Source organism: Castor canadensis, chromosome 15 (genome assembly GCF_047511655.1).
Source record: "Castor canadensis chromosome 15, mCasCan1.hap1v2, whole genome shotgun sequence".
Taxonomy (NCBI): Eukaryota; Metazoa; Chordata; class Mammalia; order Rodentia; family Castoridae; genus Castor; species Castor canadensis.
In genome coordinates, this window is record NC_133400.1 from 74,883,327 (window position 1) to 74,906,139 (window position 22,813).

At 36.1% G+C, this 22,813-nt stretch overlaps 1 protein-coding gene and 1 long non-coding RNA gene across 4 annotated transcripts in view; one reads left to right on the forward strand and one right to left on the reverse strand.

The window, feature by feature from the left end:
• LOC141417512 (uncharacterized) overlaps positions 1-22,813 on the forward strand; it is a 47,338-nt gene that overhangs the window by 17,737 nt on the left and 6,788 nt on the right. The window contains exons 2-3 of the long non-coding RNA XR_012442143.1: positions 3,374-3,474; positions 17,474-22,563. This is a non-coding gene — a long non-coding RNA (uncharacterized lncRNA). The remainder of the gene's footprint in view (positions 1-3,373; positions 3,475-17,473; positions 22,564-22,813) is intronic.
• The window catches only part of Spag6 (sperm associated antigen 6), a 58,690-nt gene continuing 36,607 nt past the window's right edge, over positions 731-22,813 (reverse strand). For 2 of the 3 annotated variants that reach the window (XM_020167452.2, XM_074056528.1), the window contains 7 exons: positions 22,333-22,538; positions 21,313-21,486; positions 20,064-20,216; positions 17,462-17,653; positions 11,057-11,173; positions 7,610-7,755; positions 731-1,628 (listed from right to left, as the gene is read on the reverse strand). In XM_020167452.2, the coding sequence (XP_020023041.1) occupies positions 1,559-1,628; positions 7,610-7,755; positions 11,057-11,173; positions 17,462-17,653; positions 20,064-20,216; positions 21,313-21,486; positions 22,333-22,538 (1,058 nt within the window). In that variant the 3' untranslated portion in view covers positions 731-1,558. The remainder of the gene's footprint in view (positions 1,629-7,609; positions 7,756-11,056; positions 11,174-17,461; positions 17,654-20,063; positions 20,217-21,312; positions 21,487-22,332; positions 22,539-22,813) is intronic. The other variant, XM_074056529.1, reaches the window with a different exon arrangement.

Sequence of the window (22,813 nt, forward strand, 5' to 3'; positions counted from 1 at the left end):
TAAGAAAAAAGTCTTAATGAAGGTAGATGAAGAGCATTTTTATTTTTTCACACTGTTAAAAAGCTCATGAGACAAACTGGATAGGCAAGAAGGAAGCTATAAAATTAGGAATAAAAATTACATTTTCCTATGTAATAAGCCAAAGAAATTGCTACAAACTAGGCTCAAGGAAGTATTTAAAAATGAAAGTAGGAGGCTAGGGTGAGCTCAGTGGCAGAACACATGCCTAGCATAGCACGCACAAAGTCCTCAAACCCACCACCAAAAAAGAAAAAGGGAATCACTAACAATCCTAGCCTGACATAAATAAAAAAGAAATGGTCAATCTTGGGTATGATGAAATTTTAAAAGATGCATGCATTTCCCAAATCACATGTGTGATTCTGCAGTGTTTTCAATGCAAGCTATGCATTGTCGGGAAATAGTGATACAGAGATGAATCCAGAAAAATGCCAAAAATAAATAGGTGGTTTCCTTTTGAGGTTAAAAAAAAAAAAAGAATCCAAAAAGAAAACCTGAAAACAAGCCAGACTGGACCTACTGTGGCCTTGGTGGTTCTCTAGGTTATCCTTCATTTCCTCCTCAGGCCTCCAGGAGAGACTCACATATGGAATATACATTTAGGTCAAAAGATGCACACATACCAATCAACCAAAACTACTAAATCCAAGCACAGATTCCCAAGGTCAGAAACACACTGGTTCGAAAAAAATAAAAAGGACAATTCTAAAGCTGTTTTAACACTTTTATTGAAATGCCTTTTGACTACGGTTACAGCTTCTTAAATGAAAATTCATGAAAAGTCTGAACCCAGTGGTATTCTCCTCAAATTATTCATTAAATCCCTGAAAATGTGACTTTTGAAATTAGGGAATGTGAACATAGAATAAGGAAATACTGAGGACCCATTTTATATTCCTGCTGCCTTGAGTAAGTATCATGAATAGGAAGTTTTCAGTGAGACTATGTCTATAAGAGTATAATGCTTAATTCTGACTTCTACCCTCTGCAGCCTCATGAAGGAAGACAGCTTCAAAACTGATAAAGTGGAGAGCCTTCCTAAATTCTTAGAAAACCTGACAGGTTATCCACAGGCTGTATTTGTTAGTTTAGAGGCTCTTTCAAAGGTGCTACATTTATGTCATCAGTTTCCTCTTTCCACTATTTCTCTTCTATATCCTACTGTGTAATTTGCAAGGCCAGTTCTCCTTGCCTGTGAGGAATTGGCCAAAATAACTAAGGGTTTCTGAACACCATCTCTTACCTGTATCTAGTTGGAGGGGGTGTATGTGTTGTGTATTTGTGTGTGGTTTAGTAGAACAATAACATATACCTTAAAACTCTTTAATGTCTTAAAATCTACCTTTACAGCAGATGACTATGAATAGCTCCCCATATATTCAAGCTACTAATTTTTAAAGTATTGAATAAATTTAGAAAATATTGGGATTTTACATTGAATAAAACTAGAATGTTCTTAGTTCAACTACTTAGTAAGAGCTTTAACAATTGTTATTCATACTCTGCTGTAAATTTGAGTATAAAAATATACCATTGTTTAGTTAATAAGTGGTTGATAGCTGTCTACCCTCTGCAGAAGTGTATCTGAATATCCAGGCGAATAGTACCTGAAAAAGAAAATTTGCCATTAGAAACTGTGTAAAAAGATTTCCCACATTAGGCACAAAAGAGACTAGATAAAGAATTTGTTGAAATAATCTTAAGCATGAAACCTCACATATACCCTGCATGTTTCAGGGTATGCTTATGCTTATGCCTTATGCCTAAGGTTATAGACTAGGAAGGAAGAGAATACAACCTAGCACACTGTAGCAACATTTCATGTTTACAACATGTAGTAAGTGTAATGCAAAGGGGATGTTTTTCCAAGCAAAGCCTATAAGCCAGTGGTGATGATATTTTATCACAGAGGAATTATTTTTTATATCAAGTGCCCGCAATATTACTTTTAAGGATCATAGCTAATTACTGTACAACTTATCATTACTAATCAGCTTCCATATTCTGACTGCCTTAGAAATAATTTTTTAATATCTTTAAATCAGATTGGTCACCCATAAGAAAATTTAGGGAAGTATAATTCACATCAAAGAAGTATTTTATAAATGGTTTGTAAATATTCGTATCATACAGACTTAAATTTTAATCATTTTCATTGTTTTTTGGGTATATATAATGCTATAAGTTTGTATTTTTAAATTGAACATTTTATGAAAGACTTAGGATAAAAGCATTAAATATATTGATTAGTGCATTGGAGGATACTTGAGATGTTATGGAAAGAATATGCATGTAAATAAAAGCGTGTCAAATAAAATTTGGCAGGCGTTCTAGAATAAATGGATTTAAAAATCTAAGGAAGTGCAATTTAAAAATTTCCAAAACAGTCATGCAAAATAAAGCTTCTGAAAGTGTTTTCTGTAGATAAAACCTAATGGTAGGGTCTCTTTGTCCTTTGTTAGTTATCTTTACCTATGCTTACATAATTGACTTTAAAAACTCAAATGCATTACACTAATTTCTCCCACAGCTTATCAAGTTAAAGTGGGCAAAACAAAGCTGTATTTTCTCAATAGTGTGTTTTTACACAGTCATAGTTGAGCAGGGCATATATTCCTATGGAAAATGCTACCTTGAATGTTTCTCTCCAAAAGGCAGACTAAAAAAAAAAAAGAAAAGAGCACTAGAAATATACCTATCATGTTTAAGGGACTGAATTTTTAGTATTAAAATATTTAAACAATTAGACACAGTGGCTCATGCCTGTTATCCTAGCTACATGTGAGGCTGAGATCAGGATGATTGTGGTTCGAGGCCAGCCTGGGCAAATAGTTTACAAGACCCCCCTCTCCAAAATAACTAAAGCAAAATGGCCTGTAGATGTGGCTCAAGCAGTAGAGCATCTGCTTTGCAAATGTGAAGCTGCATTCAAACCCCAAATACCACCCCCCCCAAAAAAATTAAAACAGACATTCCAATTATTGGAAAACATTTAGGTGTATTTGTAATAACTTGTGAGTCTACTTTTCCAACTATATATTTTATATAATGTAACTACAGGCCAAGTATTTCCAATGAAATTTAGCATCTGAATTAAGATGAGCTAGGAATGACAAAATACTATAAAAATGTAAAATAACTTAGTAACTTTTATATTGATTACAAGTGAAATTACAATGTTTGGATATATTGGCTTAACAAAAATAAATCATTAAATTTACCTATACTGCTTCATTTTATTAAATGTGGCTACCAGAAGTTTGAAATTATATTTGTGGCTTACATTATTATTTTTTTGGGGGGGGGTTGTTTGTTTGTTTGTTTTTTGAGACAGGTTCTTGCTATATTCCAGGATGGCCTGACTGACTATGTAGCCCAGGTTGGCCTTGAACTCATGATCCTGCTGACTTGGCCTGCAGTGCTGCGAATGAAATCGGGGCTTGTGCATGCTAGGTGAGTGCTCTACCACTGAGCTACATCCCCACTCTCACCCTGTATTTCTATTGTACATTGTTGCTTTAAAATAAAGGGCCTCAGTAAATCAAGTTGGCTATACCAAGGACTCCTGAGGTTTTACCAGCTCTTTCCCTAAAGACCTTAGAAAATTCTTAGTCACCAGGATTCCCACAGGCAAGAAAATGTGCTGAGCACTTCCCAGCCCCACCTCCATCAGTAGACTATACACGCAGCTTCCCACAGTGCATTCAGACCACACGTGTATCTCAGAAGAGAGGCCCCCAAATAAATATATCAATTATCCACTAACTGTCAGAAAACCTCATTCTAATGGAATCTATCTGATGGTAAGGAATTCCAAAGTAGCTTATCAGGGAAAAGTACAGAATTCTATCTCAGCAACTAAAAGCCATTTAAATTTAAACAATAATCTTATTTTCTTTTATATTTGTAAAAGAAATGAAATTTGCACTTATCAAAATACTGAAAAAAAGGTTCTATTTTAATACAAAATATTTCTAACAAAATAGTGAAAAAAATAGTGAAGTAATAGCTAAATGCTGCTACATGGTTCCTCCAATATTATTATAAAATTAAATTTGATTAGCTAATAATGCTATTTGACCTCAACAGAAAAAAAAAAAAATGAGAACGGGATGCTAAAAAAGAACAGTAAGTAATACTTCCTGAATTGGAGGTGGAGATTGGGAGGATCACAGTCTGAGGCCAGCCTGGCTAAAGAAGTTAGTGAGACCCCATTCAAAAAATAAACTAGGCATGGTGGATCATCCTTGTAATCCTAGCTACACAGGAGGTATAGGTAGGAGGATTTTGATCAAATGCTAGCCCAAGCAAAAAGCACAAGACCCTATCTAAAAAATAACTAAAGCCAAAAAGGGCTGGGACATGGCTAAGTGGTAGAGTATTGCAAGTACAAGGCCCCGAGTTCACACTCCAGTATAGCAAAAATAAAGAAAAGAAGAAAAAAGAAATACTAATTAAATTGAATTCTTCCTATGTGTAAGCCTTCTGGCTAAGCATTATTTCATTTATTCTAACTCTATGAAATAGGTAATTATCTATACCTTTCAGATGCAGACACTGTGATTAAAAGGGTTAAATATCTCCAAGGTATGTAACTGACTGGAACATGAGCTTTCAGCCATGTTCCTCATCGAGAACCAAAGGGAACCTCCAAAAAGGAATGAGAAATTCCTTCCCTCTGCCCGTCAACCACTGCTATCCTAACTTACCTCTGAGTGGATTTTAGGAATGTAAGTGAGATGGACACTGGTGACTCAAGCCTATATATAATCCTAGCTACTCAGGAGGTAGAGATCTGGAGGATGGAGATCTTGAGGCCAGCCTGGGCAAAAAAGGTCATGAGACACTCCCCACCAACCCTCTTTTCAACAGAAAAAGCTGGGCATGGTGGTGCACACCATCCCAGCTACCGTGGGAAACTAAAAGAGGAGGACTGCAGTTCAGGCTAGCCAGTGCAAAAAGTGAGACCCTATCTCAAAAATAACACAGAAAGGGCTGCTGGAGTGGCTCAAGTGGTAAAAAGCACCTGCTTAGCAAGCATGGATTCCTGAGTTCAAGTTCCAGTGCTGCCCTCCCACCCCCCAAAGAAAAAAGAATGCAAGTGAATTGATCTTATCACCAGCCCATATAGAATTTGGGTTATTATTATATTGCTAGATTGCTTCCTAGCCTTTTGGCTAAGATCAGTGTATTATATTGTTAGAACACCAGAAATGTGCTAAATTGTAGGCTGTGTGTGTGTGCTTTCTTTCCCAAATGAGATGTTTCCCAAAAGCTACTTCCTCTGCCCAGTGCCGGCAAGATCCAGAAGACAAAGGGTTCAAAACACACTCATGGCTGTGGAGTAGGCCAGGTCTAGAACTTAGGTCTTCTCTAGTATAGACCCTTTCCCTCTTACACCACCTACATTTATTAGGAATTTTTTAAAGAATACAAAAATCGGGAGGTAAGATGGAATTAATGTTTAGGTTAATACAGATGAGAGAATGTATCTATTCATCTGTCTTGCAAAGAACAATTAGTTCTAAAATAGTTATCACAAGATTCTTGAGAAATATACAATGCAAAAATAAAAACACTTTGAATTTATTTTCATAGACAATGTTTCAAATATTTCAGTAAAACACCATTTTATAGAACCCAATGCTTTAAAAAGTACTAGGAATTTGAAAAAGTCAGCTAATTAAAAATCCTCATAATTAGCCAATTTTTAAAAATGAAATCCCAGATTTAAACTTTACAGTGGCTAGGTAGGAGGATTGCAGTCCAGGCTGGCCAGGGCAAAATGCATGAGACCCTATCTGAAAAAGTAAAGAAAGGCTGCTGGAGTGTGGGGGGGAGGAGGGACGGGGAAACAGGACAGGATGCATGGCTCAAAAAAATTACAGTGGTATTTTGACAAAGAACCAGATTAAATTCTAATGATATCCCTGGTGCTCAGTTAAAATATGCCTTAAAAGGAGCAAAAAAGAAAACTTCTATTCAAGAAAGTATCTTACTATTCATTGATTCTAATAGGTCAGCCCATTTCAGAGCCCTTCAGTTTGCCTTTTCCCCCCATTTTTTCTTTAATTTTTTCATTTAGAAAATTAAAAGTTATTTTACACTTATATAAAATAGGATTCCTTCCTGAAGGAACATACATTCTATGCATAAAAATTATTTTTTTATTTTATTGATAAAATATTTCCTTCATTTATCAGTTTCATACATATTTTGTGTTATACATTTATATATTTTATATACAGTAGCTATACGTTATCATGCACTACTCCTTTGATTTCTTGTATATGTATCAATATTTCCAAAGCTGGCTCATTGGAACTCTTTTGGCAAAGGAGTTCTCATAAGCTTCTCAAAAGTGCATAAACTTGGCAGCTATAGGAAGAATTTATTGGCTGAATGTATGTGAATAGAAAATAATTTTTTTTTCTTGCAGTACTGGGGCTTGAACTTAGGACCTACACCTTGAGCCACTCCACCAGCCCTTTTTTTGTGATGGGTGTTTTCAAGATAGGGTCTCAGTAACTATTTGCCTGGACTGGCTTTGAACCATGATCCTCCTGATCTCTGCCTCCCGAACTGCTAGGATTACAGGCATGAGCCACTGGTGCTTAGCCCTAGAAAATAAATTTTAATCTTAAAACTATTCTTGTGCTTTTAAAATCATACGGTAATATGTATTAAAAACTATTAACATTAAATATGAAGAATAAACATGAAATTTCAAATTTATATAAGGATATGTTATAACATGTAAATTTTTAAAATTAGAATTATTTTCTAACATTAGTGGAAAAAGAAATGAGTGTCAGGTTAAAAAAACATAAATAAGGTATGCCTTGTATTCTGTTTGCTTTGTGGGCATTTTTAGCCTCAGTCATTTAAGTCATTGTACTTTTTGTTGTTAACTTTGCTATTATTTAGTTTGGGCTTAATGGTATAGTTTTCCTTTAGGTTAACTTAAGCCTTCTTAGTTAATGCTCTGCAAAGTGACTTTATTTAAAAAACTATTGATCTAGGCTGGGGATGTAGCTGGAATGTTTGCCCAGCATGTGTGAGACTCTGGCTCAGCTCAGTCCCCAGCACTGTCCATCATCATCATCACCATAATACCCTGAACCTTGAAAATAGCTTCCTGTGACACTACTGAGATGCATATCAAAAATATTAGTTTTGTAATTTTCAACATTTAGATAATAACAACTTTCTTTTTGTTACTAAACTCTTTTCTACTTATACATGGGAAGCTATAAAAATCAGAATCTATAGGCTTCTTCTAAATTAGGTATTTACAATTTTAAAACTGTTAGGTTAATTTGAATACTGTATTTGGGTATTCTTTAGTAAAGTGTATATTAAATTACTACAAAAATATCTTGAATGACCCTCCAGATTGACTTGGAAATGTGTCAGTCAGAACATAATTTACTTCACATGGAAAAAGAGGTCAAGAGAAGTACAGAGACACACTAAACTCATGCAGGATCTCAAAGTGCACATTCTGACATAGCATATGCAATATGTGCATCTGAAAACCAAAAGACTATACTGTAATATTAAACTTCTCAAAGTCCATTTTCCGCACCTTACGATTTCCTCTGGGTAACAATTGTTAATGCTGTTGATGTATTCTTGAAGGATAGAACCAGGTTCTGCTTTTATCTCTTGAACCTTTTTAAGTCCACCACTTGTTACAAAGAGTCGCCGAGCTTTGCTGTCATGCGGCAACACCTTGAAAAGAGAAGCACATAGAAATGTCAGCTCTTCTTTTCCAAGTGCGATTGCTGCTCTTGAAAAGCAGTAATGTACCTGAGAAAACATAGAAAAGAATTTATACTCAATATACCTATCACATAGAGAAACAAAATCTGCTGATGGTTGGAAGTAAAATCCTCTTTTTAGAAGTGCATTAGCTTTTTATGTTGTGGAGATGGAGGAAGGGCAATGACCATGAGCAACAGGAATGGAGATCTGCTCATAAACGTAAAATGTAAAGTTTACTCCACTTGAGGTCTCTCTACTAGCTACAGAATTAAAAGCAAGCTTCTGAACAAGGCAAAAAGGGTCCCCTGAGACCCAGCTTCTAAATACCTCTCCAGCTGCCTTATCCACACACTCCATCCTAGACGTTGTTTAAACAACAACAGAGCATGCATGTTGCGCCACTTCTCACTTTTCCCAGGCTGCTTCCTCTCACTAGAATGTCTTTCCCCACAGAGCATCCCCATTTGTCTGATTCACTCTTGCTCCTCACTGCAGACTCAGCTCAAATGCTACCTCCTTTAAAGACTGAACTTGTCTGGTATGGAGTTGGTCCTCCTACCAATTCCAGAAACTCAGTGCCCTGGCATTCCCATATTAGCAAAATCACTGCCCAGCCTTCCTCTGTATCATAGCTCACTTGAATCAAAAATTCAAGCATGAATGGCAATAAACCTCAATAAACCTTAACCCTATGAGTAGCCAGGGAGGCTGGGAAAGGTGGATTTCTAGATTCTACTAGGGAAGGCTAGTCACAACGTGGGAATAAAATGGGGTGTTTAATAGGTTTGGCTGGCCACAAATTACATCTTTCCAAATTATGCGTGGACTAAGTAACTGTCCTCACTGACATCCAACACAGGCTTGAGTTGGTCAGGCTCCCCATTAAGAATGTGGAATATTGACCTGAAAGGAAAGACTAAAAGTTCTTGGCAGTGAGCTTGCTCTTGGCAATGCTCTAGGGCAAGCAGTGCTACACCAAGTACTATCTCAGACCAGGGAATGCATTCGTTTTTATCAGTCAAGTCAGTGGAGAAACTTGAGTAAGCTTTTAGAAACACTGATGGCTATTTGATAAAGTAACTTTATGTCTGTTAACTTCCATAATTAAAAATGGGGATCCAGGCATGGCAGTGTACACTTCCCAGTGTGTGGAAGTCTGAGGCAGAAGGATCTCGAATTCAAGGCCAGCCCGGGCTACATAGCAAGTTTCAGGCCAGCCTGGGCAATATATATATAAAGACACTGTCTCAAAAAAAAACAAATAAAATAATTAAAATGGGGGTGGGGAATCTTTAAGAAAATATAGGCACTACATGGTATTGCACATCTGTAATCTCAGCACCTGGGAGGTTGAAACAGCAGGATCATGAGTTCAAGGCCAGCCTGTGCTAATATCAAGTTCCAGGTCAGCCTGAGCTACACAGTGAGACACTGTCTCAAAACAACAGGGATAGAGATGTAGCTCAATGGAAGAGTGCTTGCCTAGCATCACAGGGTCTTGGATTTGATCCCCAACACTGAAAAATGACAACAACAAAAACCATCTTTAACCACACATAAAATTTCTGCCTGAAGCAAATATTCTCAAAGGCATGTTTATGCAAGTATGTGAGATGTTAGCCAAGCACCAGTGGTTCACTCTTGTAATCCTAGCTATGTGGGAGGCAGAGGTTGGGAGGACTACTGATGAAGGAGAGCCTGGGCAACTAGTTCACGAGACCCCCATCTCCAAAATAACCAGAGCAAAATGGACTAGAGGTGTGGCTCAAGCGGTAGAACACCTGCTTTGGAAGTACAAAGGTCTGAGTTCAAACCCCAGACCCATCAAAGAAAAAAAGAATAGTATATGATATACATACTACTCTCTTTAGTTTGAGATTTGACTAGCTTCCACAAATTCTACTGATTTGCTTATTTTGAACTCTTAACATAGGTTAGTGTTCATTTTCATAGTTCAAACTACAGTATCTTACTCATTTAGCCTAAATGATTATACTGCAAAATGAAACTTCCAGAAATGCCAACTCCCCATTTTTAAGAACTGATGACTCTGCTATAGATAATCCAGTAGTCCCTTATTTCTTCTTAGATGACTGAGTTAGCCAGTCAGTTTCTTACTTAGCACCTAAAAGTATACAAAAGTGAAGAATGGGGTCAATTTTCTTTAGTCTTTTCTCTGCATTACTAGTTGGCTTATCAAGAAGGCAGGCTATTATCTCCTATACTCCATTTAACTAAGAGGAAAAGACATTTTTTTTTTGAAGGAAGGAGACAGAGAATAGGTGTCTGTCGAACAGACTGTATCCAAAGGTAGAAAACCTTTGATGTCCTGTAGTTATGATGCTTGAGGGTCAGCCAAGCATCCAGAGTGAATCCAGAGAACTGAAAGCTGTTAGTATTCTAGATTTCAGATGAGAACCTAGAAATAAGTCTATTTAACTATAGGGCTGCTTTTTACATTAGCATAGTGAGGACCTGGACTCCATCCCCAGCACCAAAAAAAAAAAAAAAAAAAAAAAAAATTTGAATCTATTAAGTGGAAAATGCAGGCACTCCAACTCCAGCTCCTAAGCCTAGACACATAAGCACTATGATACAGGATTTACACAGACCTATTTTCTTAAATATACAGAGTATAATTTAACCAGTTCTTGATAGCTGAGGGCCACTGTCCCAACCATCCACAGCTGTATAATGTGGTCATTCTTTTTCATCCTTTGCTATCAGTAGTCAGCTCTGCTGGCTCTGCCCTCTTCTAGCAGAAGACCTTGACCTTTCTGCCTTACTGCCATTTACTATCACTTAATCATCAATGACCTAAGAAATATGACAGTGATATTTGTTAAAATTGTTCATAAAAGAAGTCAATATGCTCCAAATGACTATCTGAGAGCATTTCCTTTCCTTTTTTATGATCTTCAGTGTTCTCAGGTGAGACTAAAAGACACTGGGAAAAATTACTAAAAGATACTTATCTATATAAATTATCTGTACTGTGAGGTATTAATGTATTTACATTCTACTTACTTCCTGAGAACAATTAAAAAACAAAAACAAAACAGTGCAGAGGCTATGAGAATAATGTGAGGGAAGAGGAAGCATTTTATTTATCACAGATTTGATTAACCTACACTAACTCTGACAATATAGACTGATGAGTGATAAGTAGTGAAACCTGGATCCATCTTACAGAAGAAAACAGAAAAAACAAGCTAACAAATCATTGTCGTTTTCTTTCGCTTCTCGAGAATAAGAGAGTATTTCTTACCTTACTGAACTGCCCGACCACATGCTTCAGAATATTGGGGGGAGCATCATACAGGAACGGCTCAAGGGCTGGTAAGTAGGTGCATTTTTGTAGGATATTCTTAATGGCTTTTTTGCTCTATTGAAATACAAAGCATAATGCACATAAACGTATGACAGAAGTCATGCCTTGTATTCCTAGAATTTGAAAATGAAATCAATTTCCTGGTTTAACCTGGAGTTGTTTCATTTTTTAAAATAGTTGCCTGAAAAACTTCTATCTTTGACTGGTTTTACCATAAAAATACCCTATTGGTTGTTTCCATGGAAAACCTGAAAATGTACAATGAATTATTGAGTTCTTAAAATATCTATGAGGAAATTAAAATTATAACTACAGATTAATATGTGTGATATTTGTATAAAAATTCATATATTTGAAACAGGTAACTAATACATTCTATTTCTTTGTATCAACAACTATAAGATGATAGCTTATCACAGACTATCAGTCATTCTTTATTCTCCAAAAGATTTTTGTGGGGGCTATACTGAGGCTTGAATTCAGGGCCTCATATTTGCTATGGAGTCACTCTACTAACTTGAGCTATGCCTCTTGCTCTTTTTTGGCTTTAGTTATTTTTAAGACAGGATCTTACATTTTTGCCCAGAGTGGCCTTGGACCTTGATCCTCCCATTTATGGGGTTACAGGCCACACCACCACACTGGCTTATTAAATAAGATGAGGGTCTCACTAACTTTTTACCTAGGGCAGCCTAGACCCATGATCCTCCTAATGTCTTCCTCCCCAGTAGCTGGGATTATGGGCAGGTACTACTATGCCTAACCTTTCTCCAAAAGATTTCATGGTTCATATGCATGCAGCCAGAAATGTGTACAGTGCTCAAATTCAACGAGCATTTGCAGAGATGCTGGTATGACTTTGGGGTAGAAATATAGCCAAGGTATAACCTCTTACCTCTTGACACATTTGTTCTCAAACATTGTTTTATAAATTAAATTAGGCTGACATGGTGGCTCATGCCTGTAATCCTAGCAACAGAAGGCAGAAATCAGGAGGATCAAGGTTCAGACTTAGCCCCAGGCAAACAACTGAGAGACCCTATTGTGAAAAAATAACTAACACAAAATAGGGCTGGTGGAGGGGCTCAAGTGATAGAGTGCTTGCCTAGTAAGTGTGAGGCACTGAGTTCAATTCCCAGTTCTGCCTCCTCAAAAGTAAAATAGATTTAATAAGAAATATAGCTCAACAATTTCCCACAAGTAATGTAAGTTAGAATTAAACTCCCCAACACCTGGTTATCCTGTACCTCATGAACCATCATAAGATTTTGGTGGCCTTAGCAGGTTAACAAATCTGACTTAACTGCTATTGGTGACAAGACCTCATAACTGTATAGAAAACATATCTACTGTGTCACACTATCAGACTTACTCTAATTCCAAATTAATAATGTAGTGTCAAGAACTCTCAGAAAAACTTTAATGATCCTAGAAATTAATTGAACTTCACTATCTTTCATCTGTTAGAAATACACTCAATTTATAACTATGTTCTTTTAGATAGGAACATATGTCATCATTAATAACCAGATGTATTTCCAGCATGAAATAAACATTAAGGTTTTACTTACATGTCTATTTTTGAGCTTAAAATTTTTAACAATGTTATTGAAATATACTTTACATATAATAAAGGCACTCATATTAAAGACACAATTCAATGACTTTTAGTAAATTTATAGAATTATACAATTATCTCCACAATCTAATTGTAGAACATTTTAATCATCACCAAAAGAACCTCATGACCATTTGTAATCACTCCCTGTTCCCTCCCTCTCTCTCCTCCCCTTCCCCCATCTATAGGCAGCTATTAATCTACTTTCTGTCTCTATAAATGTGGCTTTTCTGAACAATTCTTTTTAATCAATCATGCAATATGTAAACTTTTGCTGGTATCTTTCACTAAGTATAGTATTTGTGAAGTTCATCCAAGTTGTAGCATGTTCGGTAATTTTTTCCTTTTCATTGTCAAATAGAATTCCATTCTATGGATTTACCACATTTTGTTCACCTATTCACCAGTGGATGGATATGTGTACTGTTTCTACTTTTGACTACTGTGAATATGCTGCTGTGAAGATTTACATAAAAGCCTTGGTATAGGCAAATGTTTTCATTTCTCTTGGATAGATATCTAGGAGTAGAGTTGTTTAGTAATAATGTTAAATTTATGGCTAATATTTTGAGAAACTGCCAGACATTTTTTTCAAAATGACTGCAACATGTGGCATTCCCACTAGCAATGTAAGAGGGTTTAAGGTTCTCTATATAGTGGTCAACACTTGTTATTAGTTTACCTTATTAATTATAGCACTCTGGATGTGAAGTAATATGTTTTATTTTGCATATCCCTAGTGACTAAAGATGTTGAACACCTTTTATGTACTATTTGGCCATTTTATATATCTTCTTTGATGAAATACCTATTCAAATTTTTTGTTCATTATTTAATTGGGTAATCTTCCTATTACTGAGTTTAAAGATCTCTTTATATTTTTTGGCAGTTCAAGTTTTGAACTCAGGGTCTTACACTTGCTAAGTCAATGACCCCATAGTTCTACTCCTGGGAATATATCCCAAAGAAATGAAAACATATATCCACACGAAAAGTTGTATAATATTCACAGAAGCATTACTCATACTAGTCAAAGAATAAAAATAATCCAGCATCCATCAGTTGGTGAGTGGATAAACCTAGTATGTTAATACAATAGTATATTATTACTTGGCCATAAAAAGGAACAAAATATTGATATATACCATAGGGAGGAACCTTGAAACTCAGACTGAGTAGTAAAAAAAAAATCAGGCACAAAAAGCCACATGTATTGTATGATTCCATTTAAATGAAATATCCAAAAGAGGGATATCCACAGAGATAGAAAATGAATTAAGGCAGAGGGATATAAAATGATGGCAAATGGGCAAACCATTTCTTATGTGGAAATCAGGATGGTCTATAATCAGTTTGTGGTATACAGTTTTTTTGTTTTGTTTTGTTTTTGCTTTCATTTTTGTTTTGGCAATGTTGGGGATCAAACTCCTGGCCTTGTGCATGCTAGGCAAACACTCTACATTACCTGCCCTTATTTTTCTGAGACAAGGTCTTGCTATGTAACCCAGGCTGGTCTTGAACCTGTGACCCTCCTGCTTCAGCCTCCTGAGTGCTAGGATTGCAGACATGCACCACTATGCTCAGTTCAACTGTAGACTTTAAATGGATAAATTGTAAGGTATATAAATCGTATCTCTAAAAAGCTGATAAAAAATGGAGGAAAAACTATGACCCCAAAAACACAAATCAAAATAAATAAAAGGCCCAAATATTTTCATAACACATACAGATAATCTTATCAGATAAAAGACATTTTTTTTTCAGTTTTTTAATCAAGGTATTTGGAAAAAATATAGAAGCAGGCAAGTAGTAAGGCTGTGGAAACAACATGGAAGAAATTCTAAGAGGCTGCTCATTGGTTCTTCCAGATTGGAACCAATTAGAGAGGGTTTACTGAAGCTGACATGCCTTTGGGACAAAATGAACTTCAACATGGGCTTATAATGTGAAAGCTGCCAGAGTAACAAATGAGAAGTACCACTAGACAGGTCCTGTTGTTCTGAGATACACTTTTCTCCATTGAGAAAGTGTCAAGTCCAACAGACTTGACTGAAGATCATTCTAAAGCCTTTAAAACAACAACTGATATAATCCAAGAGACCTTGGAGAAGAAAAAAGAATGATCAAAAGTCCCTACAGTAAGAAAATATTTCGATGGGGTTGGGGGTATAGCTCTGCTCTGGGTTCAATTCCTAGTGAAAGAAACAAAGGCAAGGAGGGAGGGAAGAATGAACAGAGGGAAGGGAAAGGAAAGGGAAGAAAGGGAAGGGAAGAAAGAAATGAACTTAAAGTCTTACAAAGATTGCTGCCAGGATAATATTGCTAAATATCCCACTTTTATTTTATACCCAGTGTATTTTCTAAAAGTTAATACTGCATCAAACATAAGCAGAAGAAACTAAATTTTTATTAGTTAACCTGATAAAGCCACTTTTGATGAACTAAAATGCAATAAAGGTTATCTTACATTAAAAAGTGAAAATTTAAAATTTATTTTACTCCAGTGATGGTTATACAATAAACTCCATAATAATTCATTAAAAACCAAGTTATAGGAGCTGAAATGTAGCTCAGTGGTATAGAGCTGGCTTGGCACATAACAAGGCTCTGAGTTTAATCCTCAGCACCACAAAAAAATGTTATACAAACTTAGTAGTATAGAAAAAGAATATAGTGCTACTTAAGTGACTATTTACAAGAGGTTCTCAAGCTATAATTACTACTGCTACACTATTAATCATTCATCATCTAGCTTATGCATTTTTTCAAACAGGGTCTCACTATGTAGCCCAGGCTGGCCTCAAACTCATGATCTTCTTGCCTCAGCCTCCCAAGTTCTGAGATTACAGGCAAGCACCACCACACCTGACTTTAGCTCACGAATTCTTTAATTTCCAAAACTTAAAGGAAATTAAAAGATAGCAAATGTAGATATCTGAAAGGATAAAGATTATTTTACAATATTAACTAATTATCTGTTAATGACCTCTAAGCTGAACATAGTTACTATTATAGTCTGGGCACAACTTATGCCTGCAGAGGTGGCCAAGAGCCTTTGGACCATTGGAGATAAGGGGAGGGGAGTGAGAGGTGAAAAGGACTGATGAGGAAAGACCAGGAAGTTCATACGGGCTGGGAGCAGACAAGGAAGGAGAAAGAAGACAATGAGACAATATGTTAAAGAAACATAAGGTCAAAAGAAGATGACATATGTAGGTTAAGGTCATATACATGTAAATCATTGCACCTAGACAAATCAAAACTGGAAATGGAGCTATGGTTTCTCACTGGAAATACAAAGAATCAGAGACCTGCTGAACTAGAAAAGACCTGTCAATCTTCTCTGTACCAAGTGCTGCCGACATTCTCACACTGCCTCAAAACCAGAGGCAATGTCAGAACCCTTCAATCTATTAAATCACTGCTTTGATCTGAGTCTCATAAACATTTTAAATGTTCACCTTGGAAATTAACTTCCCTCAATGAATTTGTAGAAAAAAGACATGTAATATAACCAAACAAAAATAAATTCACTTTCATGAAAAGGTTTTGGGGTTTTTTTTGGAGGTACTGGGATTTGAACTCAGAGTTTACATTTCTGAGGTAGGTGTTTTATTACTTGAGCCACTTCAGCAGCCCCACCTTTATAAAATTTGGAAGTCAAATAAATTATTCATTATACAGTAGTTTCAAAGTCCCTAAACTTTTAAGTCCAAGTAAATTTCATGCCTCATTATATCATCTAATTTCTTATGTTAGTTTACTGTGTTAGGTAAATTTTTATTTGTCCTATTATTTTGGGGTGTTACTGGGGTTTGAACTCAGGGCCTCACACTTGCTAGGCAGGCAGTCTATCACTTGAGCCACTCTACCAGCCCAAAATTTAATTTAATTTACTTTTGTTAATTTTATTTTGAATTATTGCCTTTTCTGTAAACTTCCCACAGTCTGTCAATTCAGAAAGTTGTAAGTTTTCCTAATAGGAAATGTGCTGGAAAACAGTTTTCTTTCTTTGAAATTACAAAATTATTAAATAACCCATCCTACTTTATATTTGTTCATGAATCACTTTAGTAGCCAGAAATATTTTTCATAAAACTTGCCTTTGAAAAAAATCCATGACTTAAAATGTTTGATTTAGTGAATCTTATAACAATCTTTTAAGGGACTAATATAGACAAATAATGAAAACATCAACCTTGAAGTTAGGAGAGGTGAATTATAGTTTCAGAAATACCAACTTGTTACTTTATACCTTTAAAAAAAATTCTTAAATTCCTTTGGATTCAATTTTTTAACATAAAATGAACAAAGCTCCCTCCAGCAAATTCCAACTGAAAAATTCTATTACTCTTCAGTTCCAAATTTCTATTGGAATGTAGAATGCAATAACCAGACATTCATTTTACAAACAACTTTGTACCCATAGAGCTTTCTTTAAACTATATCACTGAGCTGGGTATATGGCTCAAGTAGTACAGTGCCTGCCTAGCAGCATGAGGCTCTAAGTTCAAACCCCAGTTCAACCAAAAAAGTAAAATATATCACTGATTTTGAGACACAAGGGTAACCCATTTTCAGTTCTTCTAATAAGTTTGTATTTCTTGACTCATAAAAGCAATATTGTCCATCAAGAAAATTAAAATATTTTAAATCATACATTTTATAAAAATGAGTCAACATTAACAAATCTTTATTAAGACCGTTAAGACTTAAGTACTTACTTTCATTTGCAGATCCTCAGAACTCTCTGTTGACATGTACAAGGACAGCAGAACTGGCAACGTATTTGTGACAGCGACAGCCCGTGCGTGCTCAGGAGTGTGTCTCCCAATCTGTCCTAAGGCCCAAGCAGCAGCAGCCTTAATATGATCTTCTGGTTCTTCTGACAGGCAGATTGACAATTGGGGTACACCCTGCAGCAGTGATCAAAAGAACAAGTGTTATAAATCTAGAGAGGGATTAAAGCGTCTTCCGTGTCTTTCAAACATTAGAAAAAATCATTTCTGCCTTGATCCTTTTTTTTCCTAAATGGGTCAATAAATGAGCACATCACAGGGGCTGTCATTTCTTGAGTCAATAAAATGACTAGAACTAAATTACCTTAATTATCTGTAACAATCCAACTTAGCTAGGAATATCTTTACTAGCTTCTACCCCACAAATAGAGGGACATTTAACCAAACAACAGATGCCATGGGCTAGGCAAAACCAGATTCCACTGTGACAAACTAAAAATATTTAGGATCTGTGGCAAACTAGAAATGTGTAGGATCTTAAAGCCTGTCTTTTCCTTTGTTACAAAAGTTATGACTTGCCTACCATGCACAGTGCCCTAGCATCCTCAGCATCACACACACAAAAAGTTAATTTGGAATCTTTAAAGAAATTACCTTTTCACCAAGTATAACAAATCTCGGAACAAAATAACTACTGCGGTCTCAAAACCAAATGAACAATATAGCAAGTACTTTTTTAGATGGAACATATTCCACTAATATCTTTCTTGAAATAATTTTCCATTAATTTTCAACAACTTTTAAATTATAGTCTTGCTCACTTTAGCATGAAACAATTACATTTAAATATTGAAACAATTACTTTTGCATCTTAGGCTTCAATTTTATCTAAATAATGAAAATACAATTATCTAGAGGCCTCAAATACATCACAGTTTACATACTGACAGGAGAATCAAATAACCAAATCAAATACTAATTCCAGATTCCAAATAGGCATAATTTTCTAACTTGAGCCTATAGTAATTACCTTGAATTTAGTTCCACAAAAACCAGTATCATATGGTCATGCTACTATGGGCAAAGGCCACGTTCATCATAAACTTTTTTCCCCTTCACCTTCTAATTTGGTTATTAAAAGCAATTTCCTAAAGAGTTCTGCCACATTTCTTCATTGGCTCCTTTCCTACAACTAAAAATGAATGTCTGCCAATACAAAAGGTCAGACCTGTCTTCAGAATGAAGTAACTTTCTACAAAGCCCTATTTCTAGAATATAACAAGACTAAGGAAGAGGAAGAAAAGTAGAGCACACCCCCCCCCCCACCAAGCTCTGCCTCACTGGCTCCCACTGTCAAATAGATGAGACAAGGAGCATGAACATGCTTCAGAAGGTACATCATTAAGTTTTAGCTATTGTTATCACTAGTCCCTATAGTACTATGTAGGAAAAGGAGGGAATGCTTCTACTGTGTGGTTTGCCTCAGACTCCTGCTGCCACCTTGATCTTCAACTAACTGAAAAACAAATCAGGTGGGAGAGGCTGGCAGCAGCCCTAGACCAAAGAAGGGGAGAGCCTTCAGGTTAGCTTGAGGAGGACGCTTAGGATGCACAAGCCACTGCTGCTGCTTTCATCATTCGCTATGTGGTAGCTTTCTGATTATCCACAAAGGAGCTGAGGATCAAATGTTCCAGTAACATCCTTACAGTGACCCTTCCACCATTGTTCTAGTCACTGTCACAGGCTGTGGTAACAGAAGAACAAAAGGATAAAGGGAGCAAAGCACAGAATTATGGTGGAATAGGTAGAAAATAAAGATCTGAGGCTCCTTTTTATTCTGAGGATTAGCAAGGGATAAAAAAAAAAAAATCCACATCTCTGTTTAACATACCACAGCAGGTTTTCTATGCTGATAAGTCCACACCCTATTGCTACACACAGCTTTTGAAGCAGTCTTCAGGAGATTATGCACCAATATATATTTTGTATGCACCTACTATGTGCCTGGACTGCACTATATGGTGGATTCATGTAAAGTTGAAAACTGAGATAAGGCAAAATCTCCAGAATAAGGAAACAAAAAACACTGCCATCTGCCATGCACTCTGACTGCCATGTTTAAGAAGAGAAATTACATTATGGGAACTGACTGAGAAAACATGTTAAAAAGAGATGTTCTAGCCATTGCCATCTCCTACCCAAGTAACAGGCAAGGGGGAATGTGCAGACCTCTGAGAGTAGTGAAAATGACTATTGGGTATGCCATTTATAATAGCTGTTTTTAACCAAAACGTGCTTTACATGTTTGTAAATATGCACAATTAATCCTTCAAGATACACATATACTTAATGCTTAAATATCAAAATACTAAACAGTGAGTAAAACTTTATATTTCCCATACCTAAACCTTTGTTCAAGGATCTCTTTGGAAAACTTACTAATAACCATTGAAACTACTGAATGTATTTTCAGGTAATTCTTTTGGTCTGGCCAGTTATATTTCCTATTCTGTGGGAAGGTATCACCTGTGGTTCCATCTTAGAATATGTTACTGCAAGAACCAGGAGAAATGAAGCAAGCACTCACCTTGGAAATGATCACTGCCATTGCTAGATTCTCAGAATGAGCGGCCACATAGCCAAGCATCATGATACCAGGCAGTCGGATGTTCCCTTTGCAGGAACCAATACAATCGATGACAGCAGCGACTCCTCCTGCATTAACGATCAGCTGTGAAAGCTGAGAGAAATGACAAGAGCCCAGAAAGCATAAGATGCTCTTTAAATATGAGTTTAATATGGCCACACTTTATTTAGTACCCAAAAACAACTGGTAAAATTGAAATACCATTTAGAGAAATTGTATTTTCTGAAGAAATGTACAAGTATAATAATCCTGCTATCTCAAATGCATAAATGTACTTACTGGGAGGATCTGTGCTCTGTAGTTCAATTTTTCATGCATTGATGGCACAACTTTTATCCCTATCATAACGGATGTCAAAAATCCTCACCTAAATACTGAGCCTAGGGCTGGTTCATAAGTAGCTAATACGATGTGTGAGTATGAAGCAGATAAATCACTGAACGTGATAAGACAATGTCAGACTTAAAATAGTGTAGCACAATCATCCCCCTTTGCTAGCAATGTTACTAGCTAACTACATTTTAAAAATCTCAACCAAATAAAGCTGTTACATTAAATAAAGAATAAAGATTTTTAATGTATAATGAAATGAAAATTGATTAATCAAAAATATACACAGGAAAAGGATACAACTTCAGAAACAACACAGGCTTACTTTGTCTCTATTTCTTTCACATCTAAGAACTCAGAGCCATATGAGAGCAGCTATTAGGGTGGGCACACTAGGCCAGGGGACTTTCGTGGTCTGTCGCAACCTAAAGATGTAATATCATTCTCACTGCTCCCAGCTGACATAAAATGATAAGGATAGCAGAGGTCCACAGTCCCCACAGTCTAGGAATGGGAATCTGGAAATGATTAGAAACTGATTTCAAACTCAAAGCTCATTAATATAATTCAGTGGTTCTCAACCAGGGGCAATTTTGTACCTTGGAGGACATTTGGCAATGTATGGAGCTGTTTTTGATTGTCACCACATGGGGGGAGGGGTGCTACTGGCATTTAGGGGCAGAAGCTAAGAATACTGGCAAACGCCCATTTTACAATGCATGGCCTAGCTCACCACAGCAAGGAATTACCTAGTCAGAAATGTCAATAGCGCTGCAGATGAGAAACCCTGACCTAACAGATCCTGTGGTACAACCCCTGGGCTCTGTAAGCAAATTGGTGTTTTGTTTTTGTTTTTTACCTCGGGTGTATGTTTTGCAATTTCTCTAATTAAAGTAGAAGCATTTTTCTTCACATATTCGTCTTTGTCCTTCAGACAGGTAAGTACAACTGGGAAAATCTCTGCTTCAACGACCATTTCTGCCAGATCCACAGAATGTCTTGCAATCTGACTAAGAGCTGAAAGGACCTGACGCTGTTAAACAAAAAAGAAAATGAAACAGTATATAGAACTCACTAGTCCAGGAGAGCTCAGATATAATATAAACAGCTTTTTATACATATTCAAATTCCTTTATAAAAAGGAAATAAATTACATACCTAACAAAACCTAAAATTTCTGAGTCTTAAGACTTTCACTTCCTAGCATTACAATTTTTTAAATTTTTAATTTCCAAATTAGTTCTTCACTATTTAAAAGCTTTATCTCCTGCAGATTATTAAAAACATGAATTTAAATAAACATTTCTTAATCACACAATATTTAAAGTGTTAATTTATGATACACTTTGGTAATCATTATGGTAATTTAGTACAAAAATAATTAAGCAGAAATAACATCTTTTTGGCATGATATTGATACCATTTCAAAGACCTTTCTATTGCTTGGTTAATGTCAACAATTTAAAAATTTTATATAGAAGTACAATTGGTGATTACTAACTGAAAATCAGATTTTAGAAAGCTATGAGAAGGGCTAATATAAACGTGACAATTTTCATAAGAAAAATATAGTGTTGGGCTAGGAAATCTTTAGGTCCTCTCAACACTGAGATTTCACTCATTATAATTATTAATCTAACAGTGGAGTTACTTCTAATTTTCAGCATTTATATAATTTTCCTAATCACATTTTAATTGAGCAATCCTTGCAGCATTATTTCTGCATATTAAAAGATCAAATACATAATATATTTGTATCTATTTTCAATGGTAGTTTACTAATTATTTTTAGGTATATAATATCAACCTGTGTGTATTTCCATTTTCTTAGATTCTAAGAAGACTGGTTTGTTTGTCTCTTAGCCTTGTTTTTAAATACCTTCAACTTAGCATCAGGGTTGAGGATCATCTGGGCTAAGTGAGCAATAGCCCCTGCATCCACCACTGTCTGCGCTAACTCTGGAGAATGCTTTGAAATATCACTGAGGGCCGAAGCAGCAATCCTTTTCAAAGCAATTTCTGGCTCCTGGATACAGAGTACTAAAAGAGGAACAGCTCCCGCATCCACCACAGCTTGTGACAGTTCTGTGGGTCCAAGAAAAGTAATTAAGTGAGTATGGGTGACTGACCCTTGTGCAAGCCATTTTTCACCCTGACAGATACAGCAAAGAAAAAAGGGGAGGGTGTACTTCACTCTCTCGACATCTGCATTTCAAATCAGCCTTCCTGGTTTCATAAACCATGTGGACCAATCCCGAGCTGAAAAGAACACAGGTCAATAGATGGACCTCCATTTACATGAACACATTTGAGGTAGATTAGGCTGAAATGGCTTGTTATTCTTTTTTTTTTTTTTAAGA